At 45.3% G+C, this 18,270-nt stretch overlaps 1 protein-coding gene across 1 annotated transcript in view; it reads left to right on the forward strand.

Moving 5' to 3' along the window:
• The window catches only part of TMEFF1 (transmembrane protein with EGF like and two follistatin like domains 1), a 220,633-nt gene that overhangs the window by 195,553 nt on the left and 6,810 nt on the right, over positions 1 to 18,270 (forward strand). Inside the window, exons 6-8 of the mRNA XM_074943510.1 lie at positions 120 to 268; positions 1,117 to 1,182; positions 6,114 to 6,237. Of these exons, the coding sequence (XP_074799611.1) occupies positions 120 to 268; positions 1,117 to 1,182; positions 6,114 to 6,237 (339 nt within the window). The remainder of the gene's footprint in view (positions 1 to 119; positions 269 to 1,116; positions 1,183 to 6,113; positions 6,238 to 18,270) is intronic.

The raw sequence follows: 18,270 nt of genomic DNA on the forward strand, positions 1-18,270 counted from the left end.
GTCATAGAACTGGTGCTAATGTATAAACAAATGTTTACTCAAGACACAACTTTATTTAACTGTACTTCTTTGATCTCATTGTGTGTTTTTATTAACAGGTGTGTATTTTTTATTAACAGGTGTGTATGTAATATAGACTGCAGTGGTTACAGTTTTAATCCTGTGTGTGCTTCTGATGGAAGTTCTTATAACAATCCATGTTTTGTTCGAGAAGCATCATGTTTGAGGCAGGAACAGATTGACATAAGGCACCTTGGACACTGCTTAGGTAGGTTTCATTTTAATTTTCATTAGAATTGTCTCCTGCGTCATAAAGGGCCCAAGCAGGCCCTTTAATTCTTTTTTATTTTTGTTTTAAAATTCACTGATCTTTCCTAATTGCCACCCAAAATATGTATGTATTTAGTTAGTTAGTTAGTTGCTTGTGTTGTATGTATATTATGTCTCTATCACTATGCTCTAGGTTGAGAAAAAACACATGTATTTAAAAAAATACATCTGAGCAATAGTCTAAATGTCCATGAAATCAGCCACAACGGAAACACATTACGAGAGCTCCATCCTACTAGAACACCCCAAGTCATCCTCTCACAACAGCATGAATTAGATAGGCCTTCCAGCATGCCTAGCGGCTCAATACACTTGGGCCCTGACCCTACAAATACTTATCCATTTGCTTTTTATGCATGGGAGTGCTGCCATATGCAAATCATGAGCATCAATGTTTGCAAGGTTTGGGGCCTTGGACCCTGCCCTGAGGGTATTCTGCCACCAGCTCCCTGCCACTAACATCTAGATTCTGTAAACTTGAGAATCCCAACTGGTTCAACTGTCTGGCTGAAGAACAAATGAGAGGCTATCTGTAAAATACACTCAACCACCCCGCAAAGAGCTTTTTAGCTCAAAACCAGGAAGAGCACCCAGAATTGAACTGGAAGCTGGTACAATCTCCAGGTGGTGTTTACCTAACTATAACAGAGACAAAATATTGAATCTGACTGTCTGACTGTAACTAAATTATTTTCTCAAATATCAACTTCTTACATTGTAATAATACACAATGGCCTGAAAATAAACACTTCTAAACAGATGTATTTTTATTTATTTATCATATAGAATCAGATGACACCAGCTCAGTAGGAAAGAAAGATGATGGAATGCAATATCGACCAGAGGTGAAAGGTAATGTACTGGTATTTTATGAATATGTTACATTCTCCCAAGATACCAAAATATAGCATGCATGCCCTTTCTCATCTGCTTTGCAACCGGGAGAGAAGTGAACATCTGCTTTCCTACACCACTATCACCCCATCTCTGGTGAGCAGGAGATATGACTATTCCGAGTCTGCCTGGCATGTTTCCCTAAAATGCTGAACTCCCTTCTGTATTTAGTAGGTTATAGGATTAGCATTTCGCCAATTGCTGTGCCAGTGCTTTAGCTGGCTCCAAGACTGTAGAAATGTGACTTCTATACAAGTGGCACAGGCCCCCTCTGCCCAGCCTTCCTCGATGACTTCTGAATAAGTGACAGGTTCTATATTTGCTGCTTCGGCACGTGTTGGACCACAGTGGATGAACCACGTTGTTTAAAAGATTTTTAGCCATGTAAATTAGATGGGCCAGATCCTCTGCTGCTGCTTTTGTTATTTTGTTTGTTAGGACTTTGTTTATATTAAATTTGAAATAGTTTAGATGCCACTGTGTAGCAACGAGAATGAAGTGAGAAGACAAGCTTACAACCTAATTAGAAATGTTTATGAATACAAATGAGCGTGTGTATTACCGGTTTGCTTGTGTGCTGAAAGCGCAGCATTGTGAGAGTGAGTGCATGTGGAACATTTTATCAGAAGAATTAACGAGAAATGAAGGGCGTAGGAAATTAGAACTGGATGAGACTTACTTAGTCATTAAGTCCAGTCCCCTGCGATCACAGGCAACCCCATCATATAATCCACTCATATGTTTATCAGGATTCATCTTAAAACCAGTTAGCTTGTCTGTCCCCCACGCCTCCTATGTCTATTGGGAAGCTGTTCCAGAACTTCACGCTTCTGATGATTAGAAACCTCCTTCTAATTTACAGCCTAAGTTTACTCATCACCAGTTTATATCTATTTGTTCTTCTGCCAGTGTTGTCCTTTAATTTCAGTAGCCCCTCAACTGCCTTGGTGTTTACTCCCCCTCCTCCCGATGTATTTATAGACTGCAATCATATTCCCTCTCAGCTGTCTTTGTGCTAAGCTAAACAAGCCAGACTCTTCTAGTCTCTGCTCATAAGACACGAAGACATGCCCTCCATTGCCCTGATCATCATAGCAGCCCTTCTCTGCACCTGTTCCAGGTTGAATTCACCTTTTTAAACATGGGTGAGCAGAATTGCACACAGCATTCCAGATGAGGTCTCCCTAGTGCCTTCTACAATGGCATTAATGTTTCTCTATCTCTGCTAGAAATATCTCACCTGATACTTCCTAGGATCACATTTTCCTCTTTCACAGCCACATCACAATGGTGTTTCATAGTCATGTTGTGATCACCTGGCTCTTTCTCCTTCTTGTTCACTTACAACTGCTGAGCCCCTCAGCTCAGAGCAGAAAGATTTGTTATCTGGCCCTAAGTGCACGATTTTGCACTTTGTACTGTTGCATTTCATCCCATTTCTATTACTCTAGTCAAGGTCATCTAATTCTTCCTCTATGATATTCCAGGCTGCCTCTGTTTTGATAATGCCCCCCAACTTGGTGTTATCAGCTAATTTCATTAGCACTCTCCTGCTTCTTGTGCCCAGGTCACTAATGAAAATATTTAATATAGGTCTCAAAGCAGGTCCCTGAGTCATTCCACTAATCACCTCACTCCAGCCTGGTAGTTCACCTTTCAGAACAACCTGTTGTCATCTCCCTTTTAGCCAGTTCCTTATCCACCTTACAGTTCTTATACTAATCCCCATATCCTCCAGTTTAGCTAATAATTTCCTATGTGGCACTGTGTCAAATGCTTATGGAAGTCCAGACCGATTAGATCTACTGTTAGACTAGTCACATTTTCTCAGGCTCCTTGAAAAAAAGCTCTGTTTCTGTGAAGATGGTGATATCTTCAGGAAACTGGCCTGTGCCCAGCTACAGTAACTCCTCGCTTAATGTTGTAGTTATGTTCCTGAACAATGTGACTTAAAGCGAAACGATGTTAAGCGAATCCAATTTCCCCAAAAGAATTAATGTAAATAGGTGGGGATTAGGTTCCAGGGAAATTTTTTTCACCAGACAAAAAACTATATTATATACACACAGTGTAAGTTTTAAACAAACAATTTAATAGCGTACACAGTAATGATGATTGTGAAGCTTGGTTGAGGTGGTGAAGTTAGAGGGTGGAAGAAGGTGGGATATTTCCCAGGGAATGCCTTACTGCTAAATGATGAACTAGCATTCGGCTGAGCCCTCAAGGGTTAACTCATTGTTGTCAATGTAGCCTCACACTCTACAAGGTAGCACAAATGAAGGGAGGAGAGAGAGCATGGCAGACAGAGACACACACCCTGTGTGTGGGAGAGAGAGAGAGATGTGCATTGCCCCTTTAATTATGCTGACACCATTCTAAGTAGCTTGCCTTTAAAAAGATCAGGAAGTTGAGATAGCAGCTGTGGCCAGTAAGCTCTCTCTGTCCTGAGCCCTGTCCTGTCCCTACTCTGCTCTCTATGGAGAAGGGATAAGCCGGGGGCAGGAATAGGGGGGAGGGGGATACCCTGACATTAGCCCCCTTCTTCTGCCCTCCCCTGCACAGCAAGCAGGAGGCTCCCAGGAGCAGCTCCAAGGCAGAGGGCAGGAGCAGCACATGGCAGTGGGAGGAGGGACACCTGAACTGCCCCGTAATTGATAGCCTGCTGGGAGGCTGCCACACAGGGAACTTAGGGGAGTGGGGAGCTGATAAGGGAGCTGATAAGGAGGTTGCCAGTCCACCCTGGTTCCAAGCCCCCACCAGCTGGCTGCAACGGGCTGCTCTTCCTGCAAGCAGTGGACAAAGCAGGCAGCTGCCAAACAACGTTCTAAGGGAGCATTGCGCAACTTTAAACGAGCATGTTCCCTAATTGATCAGCAACGTAACAACGAAACAACATTAACCGGGACGACTTTAAGTGAGGAGTTACTGTAGATGTCCCTTGAGGGCTAGCTACACTGAGGGTTTGGGGAGGTCACTGTGATGCACTTATGCTGAGGCGTAGGGATGGTGAGAGTCTGCTGAGAGGTAGGGCCAAGCCAAGAGTCCCGCCTGCACTGAGTCCAATTGACCCCACCTCATCTCTTCTCGGAACAACTTTATAACCTCCACCCCCACACTCTTGCTGTTAGCTGCTTCCCAGCACTGCCAGGCCCAGGCCCAGCCTCAGCATAGGGTCTATTCCAGGCCTGGAGTTCAGAATGATTTTGCTGAAGAATGAGCTGGCTACTCAGAGGTTCTGGTCATTCTGGAGTGGGACTGTTTCAGCAACTGCTGTGGTAGTCAGGGAAGGGATAGAGAGAGGGAGGAGAAATCATTCTGAAGAAGGAAAGGAGGTGGAGGAGGCCTCTTTGCAGGAAAATAGGCAGGCCATATTGGATGGGCGTGGGAAGGGCTGAGGTGCTCAGGAGGAGCCTTTGCATCCTAAAAGCCTCAGTACAATTTACTATAGTAGTCCTGGGAGTACTAAAGTTAACCCTGTGGATCAAAGAGCTGCCACCAGGAGCTGGTGCTAGACATGGGGAGACTTTTATAACTTTGAATTTATTCAAATGTTTTCCTCTGTCTTTGCTTTTAGGCCCTTCTCTCTGCTTTCACATCTCTGCTCTCAGAAGCTCCAGCAATTTGTCCTTTGTGCCCATAGGTCTCTTTCTTTTTTTGCTCCAGAGCCCTAAACTTTTTTCTGCCAGCTCTTCTACCTATTCTAAAGTCTTACTAAGTGCTCACTGTGTAACACTGACAGACTCCGGTCGTCGTCGTCAGGATTGAACTGGGGACCTCTGGAACTTAGTGCATGAGCCTCTACCGCATGAGCTAAAAGCCAACTGGCTATTATCTAAGGTAGACTCATTTAAATCTCTCTCTCTAAGTGGTCTCGGTGCCACTAGAGGGGACAGAACAGCACACCCAGGAGATGTGTGGGTTACATACTTCCCCTAGCTGAGGAAGTGCATCCCGAGCTTCAGAGACTTCCCATTTGAAATCCCAGACGAGCCCCCACTTGTAACACCGACAGACCCCAGTCGTCGGCGAGTGGGATTGAACTGGGGACCTCTGGAGCTTAGTGCATGAGCCTCTACTGCCTGAGCTAAAAGCCAACTTCCTGTTAGCTAAGGCTGTAGAGCAGACTCCTTTAACTCTCTCTAAGTGGTCTCAGTGCCTCTAGGTGGGACAGAACTTAACACCCTGGAGGTGTGTGGGTTACACCTACATCTGCTGCACCCTCGATCTTTTCTGCACCTGAGTCATTTCTCCACTTTCATTCCCTGGCCTTGTCTATGTTGCCCACTCCCTTTCGCTTTCTCCTCTTCCCTCTGCCCTCTTTTTTGTCTTTTGGATCTCTCCTCCTCTTTTGTTCCTGTCCATCTCTCTCCTCCAGGTTCTTTATCACGCTATTTTCTCCTTCTTGGCCCTCTTTTCTTTCTATTATCTCTTGTTAACTCTGGTCCTTTAGTATTCTCTTGTAACCCTATCTTGCTTTTCTCCAGAGCTCTGTTAGGCCTTGTCTACACTTCCACTTACAGCACTGAAATTTTCTTCGCTCAGGGGTGTGAAAGACACAGCTTTCCACAAGCCAAGTGCTCTGTGTGGCTGTCTACCAGCTGTTTGCCTAGACCCCACTGGCAGAACTTCAGCCCAGTATGTTGATTCTTTGTCAGGAAGGTTTTCCCCAGTTTAGGAAGCCCACAATAGCAGCAGATTTAGTTATCACTAAGGGGTAATTTACAGCGTTGAGTGAGTGTGCTGCTAAATTCCACAGGCTTCTGTGAAACTTGAGCTCTAAGCCACTGCTTTCTTAATTCTTTGTCCTGTCACCACAGAAGTTTTTGGAAGGATGCTATATGTGTGTTGGTTTTGTATATTTACTAAATCTATTTGTGTATGTTTTCAAGATGCCAGTGATCAAAGAGAAGACATTTATATTGGAAACCACATACCTTGTTCAGAAAGCTTCAATGGTTACTGTATACATGGAAAATGTGAATTCATTTATTCCACTCAGAAGGCTTCCTGCCGGTAAGTCAGTGAATGAATAAGCAGCACAGATCCTATATGCATCTGAAAGTCACTCTCATGTACTGTGTAAAGCTTTAACACAATACACATAATATTTATACACATAATATTGAAAACATTGGTTTGTGATAATGTGCTGTGGATTAGACTGTGACATTGGAGCCACATCCATGTGTAGGGGGCAGCGCAGAGCTGCCCAACCCCCGTAGGAGCATGAGGAAGGTGGGACTTGGGGGCAGGCACAGTCTCTTCCGGGGCTCATCAGCGCACACGTTAGGAAGGAGTATATTGCTCCTCCCAGGGGACCAGCCCTGTTCTGCAGGCCAGTGAACGTAGCTGCCAAGCCTTTTGTCACTCTGTGTCACATTTTATAGAAATGATTTAATTATCTAATTTGCACAAACTTATAAACTTACCAGCAACCCACCCTGCCACAAGCAGCAGTCAGGGTAGGACATGGAGCTGGACAAAACTTGGTTGCTGTGTCTAGGTGTTTGATAGATGGGGGGATTCTGGAGGGTGTCTGGGGAGGTAGTTCATTGGGGGGTGGCATCTAAGCTGGGGATAGGTGAGTGCTGGGGCAGCTGTGGATAGGTGGATATTTGGAGTTTGTGATGGGGAAGCCTATGACCTAAATTTTCCCTTTCTCAATTCCATCCCATTATCCCTAGTTTTGACACACACATCCCCATGCCTCTCCTGGTATCGTCCTAACTTGATGATTCCCAAACAATGGCCCATGAAGTGCCAGTGGTCCACAGTGTTGGTGGATTGCAGGGAGCTGGTTGGTCACATGATGCTGGTGCCTCATTTTCAGCTGCTAAATCCCATTAAAAAGAACCCACAAATACAATACTTTCCTTTTATTACTTTCCTGTGTAAGCAATTGCTGTAGTTTGCCACAAGGATATTGTATTATCATAAATGGGGGTGGGAGGAAGTGTTCATAAGATGAGATGTTAAGTGTTCTCATGACAAGATAAGTGAGGTCATATCTTTTATTGGATCCACTTCTGTCGGTGAGAGAGACAAGCTTTCAAGCTACAGAGACTTGAAGAAGAGCTCTGTTTGGCTCAAAAGCTTGTCTCACCAACAGAAGTGTGTCCAATAAAAGAAATTACCTCACCCACCTTGTCTCTGTAATATCCTGGGACCAACATGGCTACAACTACACTGTATCCAGTCTGTTAAGACGCCCACAGTACAAAAGCTTGACAACTCCTGCCCTAAATAATTCTTCTCCTTCCTTGGAGTTTGCATTCTTTGAATATTTGTAGTAATTTTTACATCACTTTTTAATCAACACTTTAACCAAGTTCTGTAAGTGCAGGTCCCTATGTGTATTCCACACATGGGTGCGCATACACATGATCTGCCTGAGTCTGGAAATTCTAACTAGCAGTGTCTGTTGGCCCACACATTTGCTGTTGTTCTCATGCTCCAGACTGAGGGCACAAAAGGCGGTGCGGGCCGATGCCCCTCCAGTTCCTTCTTCCCGCTGCATGGCCTGAGTCAGAATCCCTGTGTTCACAGATTTCTCCAGTTTTTATCCTTAGTCCATACGTTTTATCCTGTACATACATTTGTAAATAGTTTTTATAGTTTTTATATTAGTATAGTTAGTTACTGTAGCTAGTTCTTTCCCATTATTAGGGACTCCCTTGCCATGGTCTGTGACTATGCTCAGAGTTCAGGAGTTCAAGAACTGTGTTTCCTGCCCTTGCTCCTTCTCTGTGAGGTGACTATCACCAACGCTGTCTCTACTGCATATCGCTTCAAAGTGCATCATCTGTCGCTCGTTTCCAGCACAAACAGGCAAAGCTCGTGAGATTTGATTAAGGGAGAAGGCTGTGAGGCCTCACTCTGATCTCGGTCAGGGAGACCCCCTCCCATACATCGTCACCATCAGACAAGCAGCACCCCTCCGAGCACAAGCTTAGAAGCAGAGCCGACAACTGCTAAGGCAAGGAATCTTCTTCCTGGGCTTCCCTTGAGAGTAGGGGACACTTTGGTGATTGTAAGGACAGAACCCCATCCAGATTTGCTCACAAAAGAAGGGATCCCTCCCCGAGCCTGTCCAGACCGGGTGAGCCTTTACACATGGATCCGATGGGTCCAGGACTGTTAAAGACCTCCACCCTGAAAGGTAAAGTGGGCAGAAAAAGAAGGATCTGTCAGTATCATTGGTGGCGCCTGCTCCAAAACACAAGAACTAACATCTGCCGGTTCTGTCCAGAAGTGCTGAGCCTGGTTCTTTCTTGGTACCAGCCAGCAACAACCCAGGACACATTGGTCCTGACTGTCGGAACATGGTGGGATATTTTCCTCCCTTACCTTCAGTTTCCCCTCCTCTCCCGCCTGGTCCTCCCAGGAGACATTTCCACACTGGAGGATGAAACTGCATCAGTGACACAAGAACCATCCCCTCTCCAACCCTTGGGGCACGAGCATCCACCCTCTGGTGCCATTGGCCCCAGCAATGGAGACAGAGGAGTTCTTAGACTTGGATGAGTTGGACATCCTGGCCAGTTCTTCATCTCCTCCTAGAGAGCTGAGTCCTGAGAGATGGTTGAAGATCCTCCCAGATCACCCCTGGAACTGAAGATCATCCCTGGTACTGCTGGGACCTGCTGCTGTGGAGTCCCCCTCACCCACTCGATCCCTCCTTTGCACTTATTGGGGCTATTGGAACCCCTATGGCAGACGGCCTGGATTTGCCCATGAGTCATAGCACTCCTCTCCTACCCAGCACCCACCAGATCCGTTGACCTAAGAGGAGGAGAACATAGACCCAGATCTGCAGGTACTGACGGGAATCTCGTCCTCATCTCTAGATCAGTGGTCTCCAACCTTTTTATGCACAAGATAATTCCTGGCAAGTCTCTGCGGCCCCTGGGGTGGGAGTGGAGCAGCAGGTTTCCGCGCGCTCCCCGCACCTGCAAGCGCTGCGCCCACAGCTCCCATTGGCTGGGAACTGGCAAATGGGAGCTGCAGGGACAGTGCTGGGGGTGGGGGCAGCACACAGAGACGCCTCACTCCCCCCCACCCCCAGTGGCTGCAGAGATGTGCCGGAACCCAGCCTCTTCTGAGAGCAGTGTGGGGCCAGGGCAGGCAGGCAGCCTGCCTGAGCCCTGCTGCACTGCTGGACTTTTAGTGGCCAGAGATCACAATCAACTGGCAGAAGCTCCAGGATTGACCAGTCAATTGCAATCAATCGGTTGGTGACCACTGCTCCAGATGAAGCCATGGCTCCATCTTCACCATCTCTTCTGGACACCCATACGCTGTATGGTTCTCCTTCAGAGAATTGCCAATGACCTCCAGATACCACTGGAGGAGGTCCAGGACTCTCAACACCAGCTCCTGGATATTATGCAACTACAGGTTCAAGCAAGGTGATGCTGCTGGTTAATGAGGTCGTGATGGAGCCAGCAAGTGTGGTCTGGCACATCCCAGCCTCCTGTGCTCCCCACACCTAAGAGGGCTAAGAAATGTTTTTGTCTCTGCCTAATGGGCTGAATTTCTTTTCTCCCACTGAGTGCCCAATTCCCTGGTTGTACAGGCACAAAGAGAGCAAGATTGCAGCATCTCAAGACCACCCCAGCTGACAATGGCTCAAAGAGGTTAGACCTTTGGGAAAGAAAAGCCTTTTCTTCTACGAGCCTACCGTTCCATATTGCAAAGTATTGGGCCTTGTTAGGAGAATATGATTTAACAATTACTCCAGGCTGGCCGACTTTTAGGGCAGGTTTCCCCTGAGAATGGAGCCCAATTTCATTCCTCATAGAAGAGGGCAAGTTAGTAGCAAAGAATTTCTTTTAAGCTGCAGTGGACAAAGCGGACACTGCATCCAGAGGCTTGGCCACTGGCATAGTGATGAGGCATGAGTCTTAACTTCACTCCTCGGGGCTCCCCAGGAAGGTCCAGAGCACCACGCAGGACCTGCCTTTTGACGAGTTGAATTTTAACAAGAAATCAGATGAGTCCCTGTACTTGTTGAGAGACTCAAGGTCAACTCTGTGCTCCCTGGGAATTTACATCCTGGACCCAAGGAAAAAACACCAGAGGCAGGTGTATAACCCAAGCCTCCCCCCTACCCCCGACTTTTGTCAGCAACATCCAGCCAAGCCTCCATGTAAACAACAGAGAATTCAGAAGCCACATTTTTCAGCCCCCCACTACCACAACCTCTACCCATTCCCAGCTACCCACTAAGGGCTACTTTTGATGCCTTGGTCAAGATCTGCCCACCACTGTTGATACCAACCACCTCTTCCCCCCCACCCCTTATCTTTGGGGGCTGCCTCTGCCTTTGCACCCACAATTGGAACTCTATCACAACAGACAGTTGGGTTCTAGAAATTATCCATCAAGTGTGCTCTGTAGAGTTTCCCTCCCTCCTCACAAACTCCCATCCTGGTCTCTCTTGCGAAACAACTCTCATGAGGTGATTCTCCAACAGAAGGTGGACTCCCTCCTCCTAAAAGAGGCAAGAGAACAAGTGCCACCTCAGTATCAAGGAAGAGGGTTCTATATCCTTTATTGCTAGTCCCACAAAAATATGGAGGGTGGAGACTCATTCCGGACCTTCGACAACTTAACATCATTATTCAAAAGTCAAAATTCAGGATGGTTACACTAGCATCAATAATCCCTTCCCTACAGGAAGGGATGTAGTTCACGGCTTGCAACAGGGACACCTATTTCCATGTAGATATTAATCCATCCCAGAGAAAGTTTGTTTAGTTTCTAGCAGGTCAGGAACATTTCCAGTTCAGAGTCCTTCCCTTTAGAGTAGCAACAGCACCCAGAGTATTCATGGAGGTCTTCTCTGTGGCTGCAGCCCAATATCTCGATGATTGGCTCCGAGTATATTGCTCCAGCAAAGATGTCAGGTCAGCAGCTATGTTCCTGCTGCATCTTCTAGCAGCACTCGGTATCTGCATAAACAAAGAAAAGTCTGTTTTAACAACCACACAGATGATGAACTTTTTCAGCGTGACAGTGGACTCTATTGCAACAAGAGCTTTCCTTCCCATGGAAAGATATCAGTTAATGAGCAACCTGACAGCACTGATTACTTGTAGATGAAGAACTATGGTCAGGATGTGCCTTTCTCTTCCGGGCCACATGGCCTCCTGTACTTATGTGGCACCATTCGCCAGGCTTCTCCTACGCTGCCCGCAGGCCTGGCTCTGGTTGGTCTACTCACCAGACCAGGATCACATCAACACCAGAGTGACTGTTCCCACCGGGGTCAGCAACTCTCTTACCAGGAGGTTGAACCCGGATAGAGTGAGAGTTGGTGTCCCCTTTGTCACTCCCACTTTCAGCACCATCATTGTAACACACACATCCCTTATGAGGGGGTGCTCACCTGAACAGCCACACTGTACAAGGTGCCTGGACCCCCCGGGAGGCCAGACTGCACATTCATCTACTAGAACTGAGGGCAGTCTACCTGGCATGCAGGGCTTTTCTCCTGCTCATTCATTCTCTTCATGTCCAAGTAATGTCAGACAACATCACCATGGTCTTTTACCTAAACAGGGTAGAGCAAGATGTCCTTTCCTTTTTCTAGAAGCAGTCAAGCCTTGGAACTGGTGTATCACAAACCACATCACTGTCCCAGCCACATACCTTCCAGGTGCCCCAAACTCCCTTGAAGATAGGCTGAGCTGACACTTCTCTGCAGACCATGCGTGGGAGATACTCAGCTCCATCCTGAGCAAGATATTCATTCAGTGGGGAACACCTCAATGGGATCTCTTCACATCCCAAATGAACGGGCAGCTTCCCTTGTACTCAGGGGTGCTGGAACAATTTTTATAGAGGGGGTGCTGAGAGCCATTGAACCAAACTGTAAACCCTGTATATAATGGAAACTATTTCAAGCCAGAGGGTGCGGCAGCACCCCCAGCACCCCTAGTTCCAGCACCTATGCTTGTACTTCTCCAGAGGAGCTATAAGTCACAGTTCCCAGGGCAATGCTCTCCTGTTTTCATTGACAGACAATCTCAAATATGCCTTTTCTCCCATTCCCCTGTTACCACAGGTCTTGAGAAACATCTGTCAGGACAGAGCCAGAGTCATTCTCCTTGCTCCCAACTGGCCCAGACTGTTTTGGTTCCCGGAGCTCCTGAAAACATCAGTCCATCCTCTTGTTAGGGTCCACCCCTTCCCAGATCTCTTTACTCAGGAAGGGGGCAGAGTCAGACACCCCGATCCAGACCCTCTCCCCCTCATGGCTTGGTGTTTGTATGGGCATCAGAACTAGAACACTCTTGCTTGGCACCTGTCCAATCTATTCTTACTCAAAAGCTCAGTGGTTTGAGCATTGGCCTGCTAAACCCAGGGTTGTGAGTTCAATCCTTGAAGGAGCCATTTAGGAATCTGGGGCAAAAATTGGGGATTGGTCCTACCTTGAGCAGGGGGTTGGACTAGATGATCTCCTGAGGTCCCTTCCAACCCTGATATTCTATGATTTATTTATTTAAAATAGGAAGGACTCAACTAGAACCTGCTACCTAGCTAAACAGAAAGACTTCTCTGCCTAGACTCAGCATAAACAGCCTCCACCAACTTCTGCAAATATCCCAGTCATTTTAGATTATTTTTAGGGCTGTCAAGTGATAAAAAAAATTAGTCGCGATTAATCGCACCATTAAACAATAATAGAATACCATTTATTTAAATATTTTTGGATGTTTTCTACATTTTCAAATGTATTGATTTCAGTTACAACACAGAATACAGTGTACAGTGCTCACTTTATTTTTATTACAAGTATTTGCACTGTAAAAAAACAAAAGAAATAGTATTTTTCAATTCACCTAATACAAGTACTGTAGTGCAATCTCTTTATCATGAAAGTTGAACTTACAAATGAATTATGTAGAATTATGTACAAAAAACTGCATTCAAAAATAAAACTGTAAAATTTTAGAGCCTGCAAGTCCACTCAGTCCAACTTCTTGTTCAGCCAATCGCTCAGACAAACAAATTTGTTTACATTTGCACAAGATAATGCTGCCCGCTTCAGGCTTACAATGTTACCTGAAAGTGAGAACAGGTGTTCTCATGGCACTGTTGTAGCTCGCGTTGCAAGTTATTTATGTGCAAGATGCGCTAAAGAGTGATATGTCCCTTCATGCTTCAACCATCATTCCAGGGGACATGCGTCCATGCTGACGGTTCTGCTCGATAACAATCCAAAGCAGTGCGGACTGATATATTTTCATTTTCATTATCTGAGTCAGATGCCACCAGCAGAAGGTTGATTTTCTTTTTTGGTGGTTCGGGTTCTGTAGTTTCCGCATTGGAGTGTTGCTCTTTTAAGACTTCTGAAAGCATGCTGCATACCTTGGCCCTCTCAGATTTTGGAAGGCACTTCAGATTCTTAAGCCTTGGGTCGAGTGCTGTAGCTATCTTTAGAAATCTCACATTGGTACTGTCATAAATATAAAGGGAAGGGTAAACCCCTTTAAAATCCCTCCTGGCCAGAGGAAATCTCCTCTCACCTGTAAAGGGTTAAGAAGCTAAAGGTAACCTCGCTGGCACCTGACCAAAATGACCAATGAGGAGACAAGATACTTTCAAAAGCTGGGAGGAGGGAGAGAAACAAAGGGTATGTGTGTCTGTCTATATTTTGTCTTTGCCGGGGATAGACCAGGAATGAAGCCTTAGAACTTTTAGTAAGTAATCTAGCTAGGTACGTGTTAGATTATGATTTCTTTAAATGGCTGAGAAAAGAATTGTGCTGAATGGAATAACTATTTGTGTCTGTGTATCTTTTTTGTAACTTAAGGTTTTTGCCTAGAGGGGTTCTCTATGTTTTGAATCTAATTACCCTGTAAGGTATTTACCATCCTGATTTTACAGGGGGGATTTCTTTTTATTTCTACTTACTTCTATTTCTATTAAAAGTCTTTTTGTAAGAAAACTGAATGCTTTTTCATTGTTCTCAGATCCAAGGATTTGGGTCTGTGGTCACCTATGCAAATTGGTGAGGCTTTTTATCCAACATTTCCCTGGAAAGGGGGGGTGCAAGTGTTGGGAGGATTATTCATTGTTCTTAAGATCCAAGGGTCTGGGTCTGTAGTCACCTAGGCAAATTGGTGAGGCTTTTTACCAAACCTTGTCCAGGAAGTGGGGTGCAAGGTTTGGGGAAGTATTTTGGGGGGAAAGACGTGTCCAAACAGCTCTTCCCCAGTAACCAGTATTTGTTTGGTGGTGGTAGCGGCCAATCCAAGGACGAAGGGTGGAATATTTTGTACCTTGGGGAAGTTTTGACCTAAGCTGGTAAAGATAAGCTTAGGAGGTTTTTCATGCAGGTCCCCACATCTGTACCCTAGAGTTCAGAGTGGGGGAGGAACCTTGACAGGTACCTTCTTTGCGTTTTGTCAAATCTGCAGTGAAAGCGTTCATAAAGTGAACAACATGTGCTGGGTCATCATCCGAGACTGCTATAACATGAAATATATGGCAAATGTGGGTAAAATAGAGCAGGGGACATACAATTCTCCCCCAAGGAGTTCAATCACAAATTTAATTAACGCATTATTTTTTTTAACGAGCGTCATCAGCATGGAAGCATGTCCTCTGGAATGGTGGCTGAGGCATGAAGGGGCATACGATAGTGGACATATGCAGAGCGGCTACCCCAGAGTTCCGTTGACAAAACATTACCCACTAATTCAGGCCTCCACTACAGATGCAACCGTGAGAAGTACAGGACTTCAAGCATCTTTCCTGCCAGCATCCTCACACTCACCTCTAGTCTGAATACTACTGGTCAATCACCCACATGTGGAATACACTTAGAGACCAGCACTCAAAGAAGAAATGGAGGTTACTTATCTGTAACTGGAAGTTCTTCGATATGTGTGGTCCCTATCAAAGTTGCTGGCTTTTTCCTTTGCCTGGGGGTGCTCCAACCCCGCTCAACCTCATGCCCCGCCCCCATTCCACTCTTCCCCCAAGCCTCCACCCCCACCTCGCCTCTTCCTGCTCCCTCTCCGCCCCCACCCTGTATCTTCCCGCCCAGTTCCGCCATCCTCCCCGAACGCACCCCATTCCCACTCCTCCCTCTCCCTCCCAGCATCTCCTGCACACTGTGGAACAGTTGATTGCAGTGGGCGGGAGGGAGGGGGAGGAGTTGATTGGTGGATGGGAGGCACTGGGGGAGATTGGGGGAAGCTGGCTGCCAGTGGGTACTAAGCACCCGCTAATGCGCCTATAGTCCCTATCTTTATTCCACTACCTGCCCTCCGTCCCCTCTGCTTCAGAGCCTACTGGATTTGCAGTAAGAACTGGAGGGGCGTCAGCCCATGCTGCCTTTTATGTCCTCAGTCTGGAGCACAAGGAGAACTACTGTGCATGTGTGGGGCACTGCTTGTTAGAAGTGCCTCTCTCGGGCACATGGCACATGTGCACACCTGTGTGTGTTATACAGATAGGGACCAGACAGCTTGAAGAACTTCCAGTTACAGGTAACTAATCTCCATTTATACTCCATTTATATACTGATCTCTTTTAACTTTTTCTTATAAGTCAATCCCTCGTGTGACTGGTCATTATCTGTTACTCTTGTCAAAACTCCCTCTAGTTTGTCAATATTTTACTTTTAAACATTTTTTTTTATTTTATGCAATAGAAAATATTTTATAAAAAAAAGTAAACTCTATCCATTGTCTGCTCAGTATACTATGGTAACTCCGTATACTACCAAAACTTGAAATTAAACATTTCCAAAAATCTATGAATGTTTCACTTTATTTCTTTAGTTTCCAAGTAAAATTAATCCTATTTCTTCTAAAGTAAGAAGTCATTGAGGAGCATATTTAAAGAAAAATGGCCACCTTTTTTTGTGGATGGTGATGGTCTAGTAGTCATGAGCAAACATCATTAAAGAATTTTTATCCTGAGTATATGGCCCGTGGTGGTATTTTCATACTAGTGACTGATGGTTCTGTAGCTTTCTGTGGCTCTTTGCTTTACTTTTCTTCCAAAAGATCACTTGTAGAACTGCTAGAGTTCAACATATTTCCTACCTTGATCCTTGAAAGTGCTACAGTAGCCCAGAAGGGAGTAGAGGTCCCCCTCACGAGCCAGCATGGCTGGGAACACAGCCTTTTACAAATCATTATTTTCCTTTTCATCTGACCTTTTTCCTCATTACTGGGACACAATAACCTTTTCATTTGATTTTCACCCCCTTTAGTGAATGTGTCAGACTCTCTCTTCCTTTAGCAGGGATCAAGCTGCCATTTGCCGCAGCAGAGCTCTCACAACACACCCCTCCTCATTTTTGGCAAATTTGTTATGCCCCCGTCTTATTTTTCTGGTAATGAAGTGACCAGAATTGACTGCAATATCGTTCTGGATTGGGGCCTGGATTAGCATGCTCTCCATCCCATCCTCCTCATCATAAATGAAGAGATTAAACAACATGAAGTACTGAACCCATGAGAACTGACTCCATTTGGGTGCTACTGAAGAACAGCTTGCCCACCCTAACTTGACAGTGAACCTGAACTCTCCACTGGATTTTATTTTAGCCACTTGTGTATTCATCTTCTCATACTTCCATGTGGTACACGTTTCCTACCTTCACTATCAGCTGTTCTGGAACAAAAGTGGTTACATTAAAAGCTCAGCACTTAGTCACAGTAATCACACAGTAGTGTACAAGTAAAGCATTTGTCCTTCCTTCTGTATAAAAGGAAATATGGTGGGCAAATGTCAAGGGACAGATTTTCGAAAGGACTTTGCACTCTTGTGCACACCTGACTTACCTGTGTGCAAATTCTGATGCACACAAACTCATTTTTACTCACCTATGTGTATCTGCAAATCTTAGGGTACCTATCCACAATGGAGGTTTTGTGTCTGCTAGTGAGGTGTGCAGTTTTAAAACTTAGTCCTGACAGTTAGATGGTGAGCTCTGATATAGCAATGACTTACTAAATTACAGAGAATCTCAAATTCTACCTTACACAAGTAGGTGTGTAGTGATGGCTAATGGTCTCCTGGTGCATTGGGCAGTCTACGCAGCTGCTAAGCATGATTGCAGACTCTAATGCCCTGCAGGTGCCTGGTACCCCAACAGGGGTGTGGAAGGAGAGAGGACTATGACTTCATCCCCTACTCACCAGCCAGTGGAGGTGTCCGATCACATGAGGGGTATTCAGTTGCACCCCATCAAGTGATTTAGCAGCGGTCATGCTGTCTCTAAACAGCTAAACGGCCTCCAGGTGCTTGCCCTGGGACAGTGCAGCTTTGTATCACCCCCAGCGTAGGGCTGTGCCAACCACACACAGCTGAGCCCTTTGCTTGTTGTCTGAATAAAGAAATACATTAATTTAACTTGACATAATTTTATTTTGATAAACCCATGTTGCCTACCATTTATCATCTTATTTTCCAGTAAGTGCTTATAAAATGGACTGCTTTACTAGTTTACCAGATAATTAGAGGTTTGGTCTATAATACTTCATCCCCTCACCTGCCAATTCCAGTCTTGAACTCAGTATTTTCTTCGTGTTATTCCAGTCCTCCGGAATCTCTCTTGCCCTGCAGGAGTTTTCAAAAATAATTTCCAACCATTTCAGTAGTTCTGAGAATGTCTTTAGCATTCTAGGGTGACATTCATTGAACTGTAATGATTTTAATATTTTCAGATTATCTGGTTATTCTTTAACCTCTTCTTTCTTGATTCTGCTTTATAGAATGGTTCGTGTATTAAGTCTACTATGGCTACTATCTTCTTTAAAGAAGACAAAAGCAAAGTAGGGAATAAGGATTTAGCATTCTATTTGTCACCTGTTCTTTTCCTTTCTTCCTACTAGGTAATGCACAAACAGGTTCTGTTAGGGGGCTTATTCCTTCACCCACTTACTTCCCTGGTCCTTCTCGCATGAACAGAGAGCAACAATACCTGAAGTCCAAAGGTGCAAACAGTTCGATGTTTATTGGGGTGAACTTCCAGCAAGCATGATTCCAGTTTCCTTCCTTAGTATCCTCCTTCACAGC

The sequence above is a fragment of the Natator depressus genome, chromosome 2, assembly GCF_965152275.1.
Source record: "Natator depressus isolate rNatDep1 chromosome 2, rNatDep2.hap1, whole genome shotgun sequence".
NCBI lineage: Eukaryota > Metazoa > Chordata > Testudines > Cheloniidae > Natator > Natator depressus.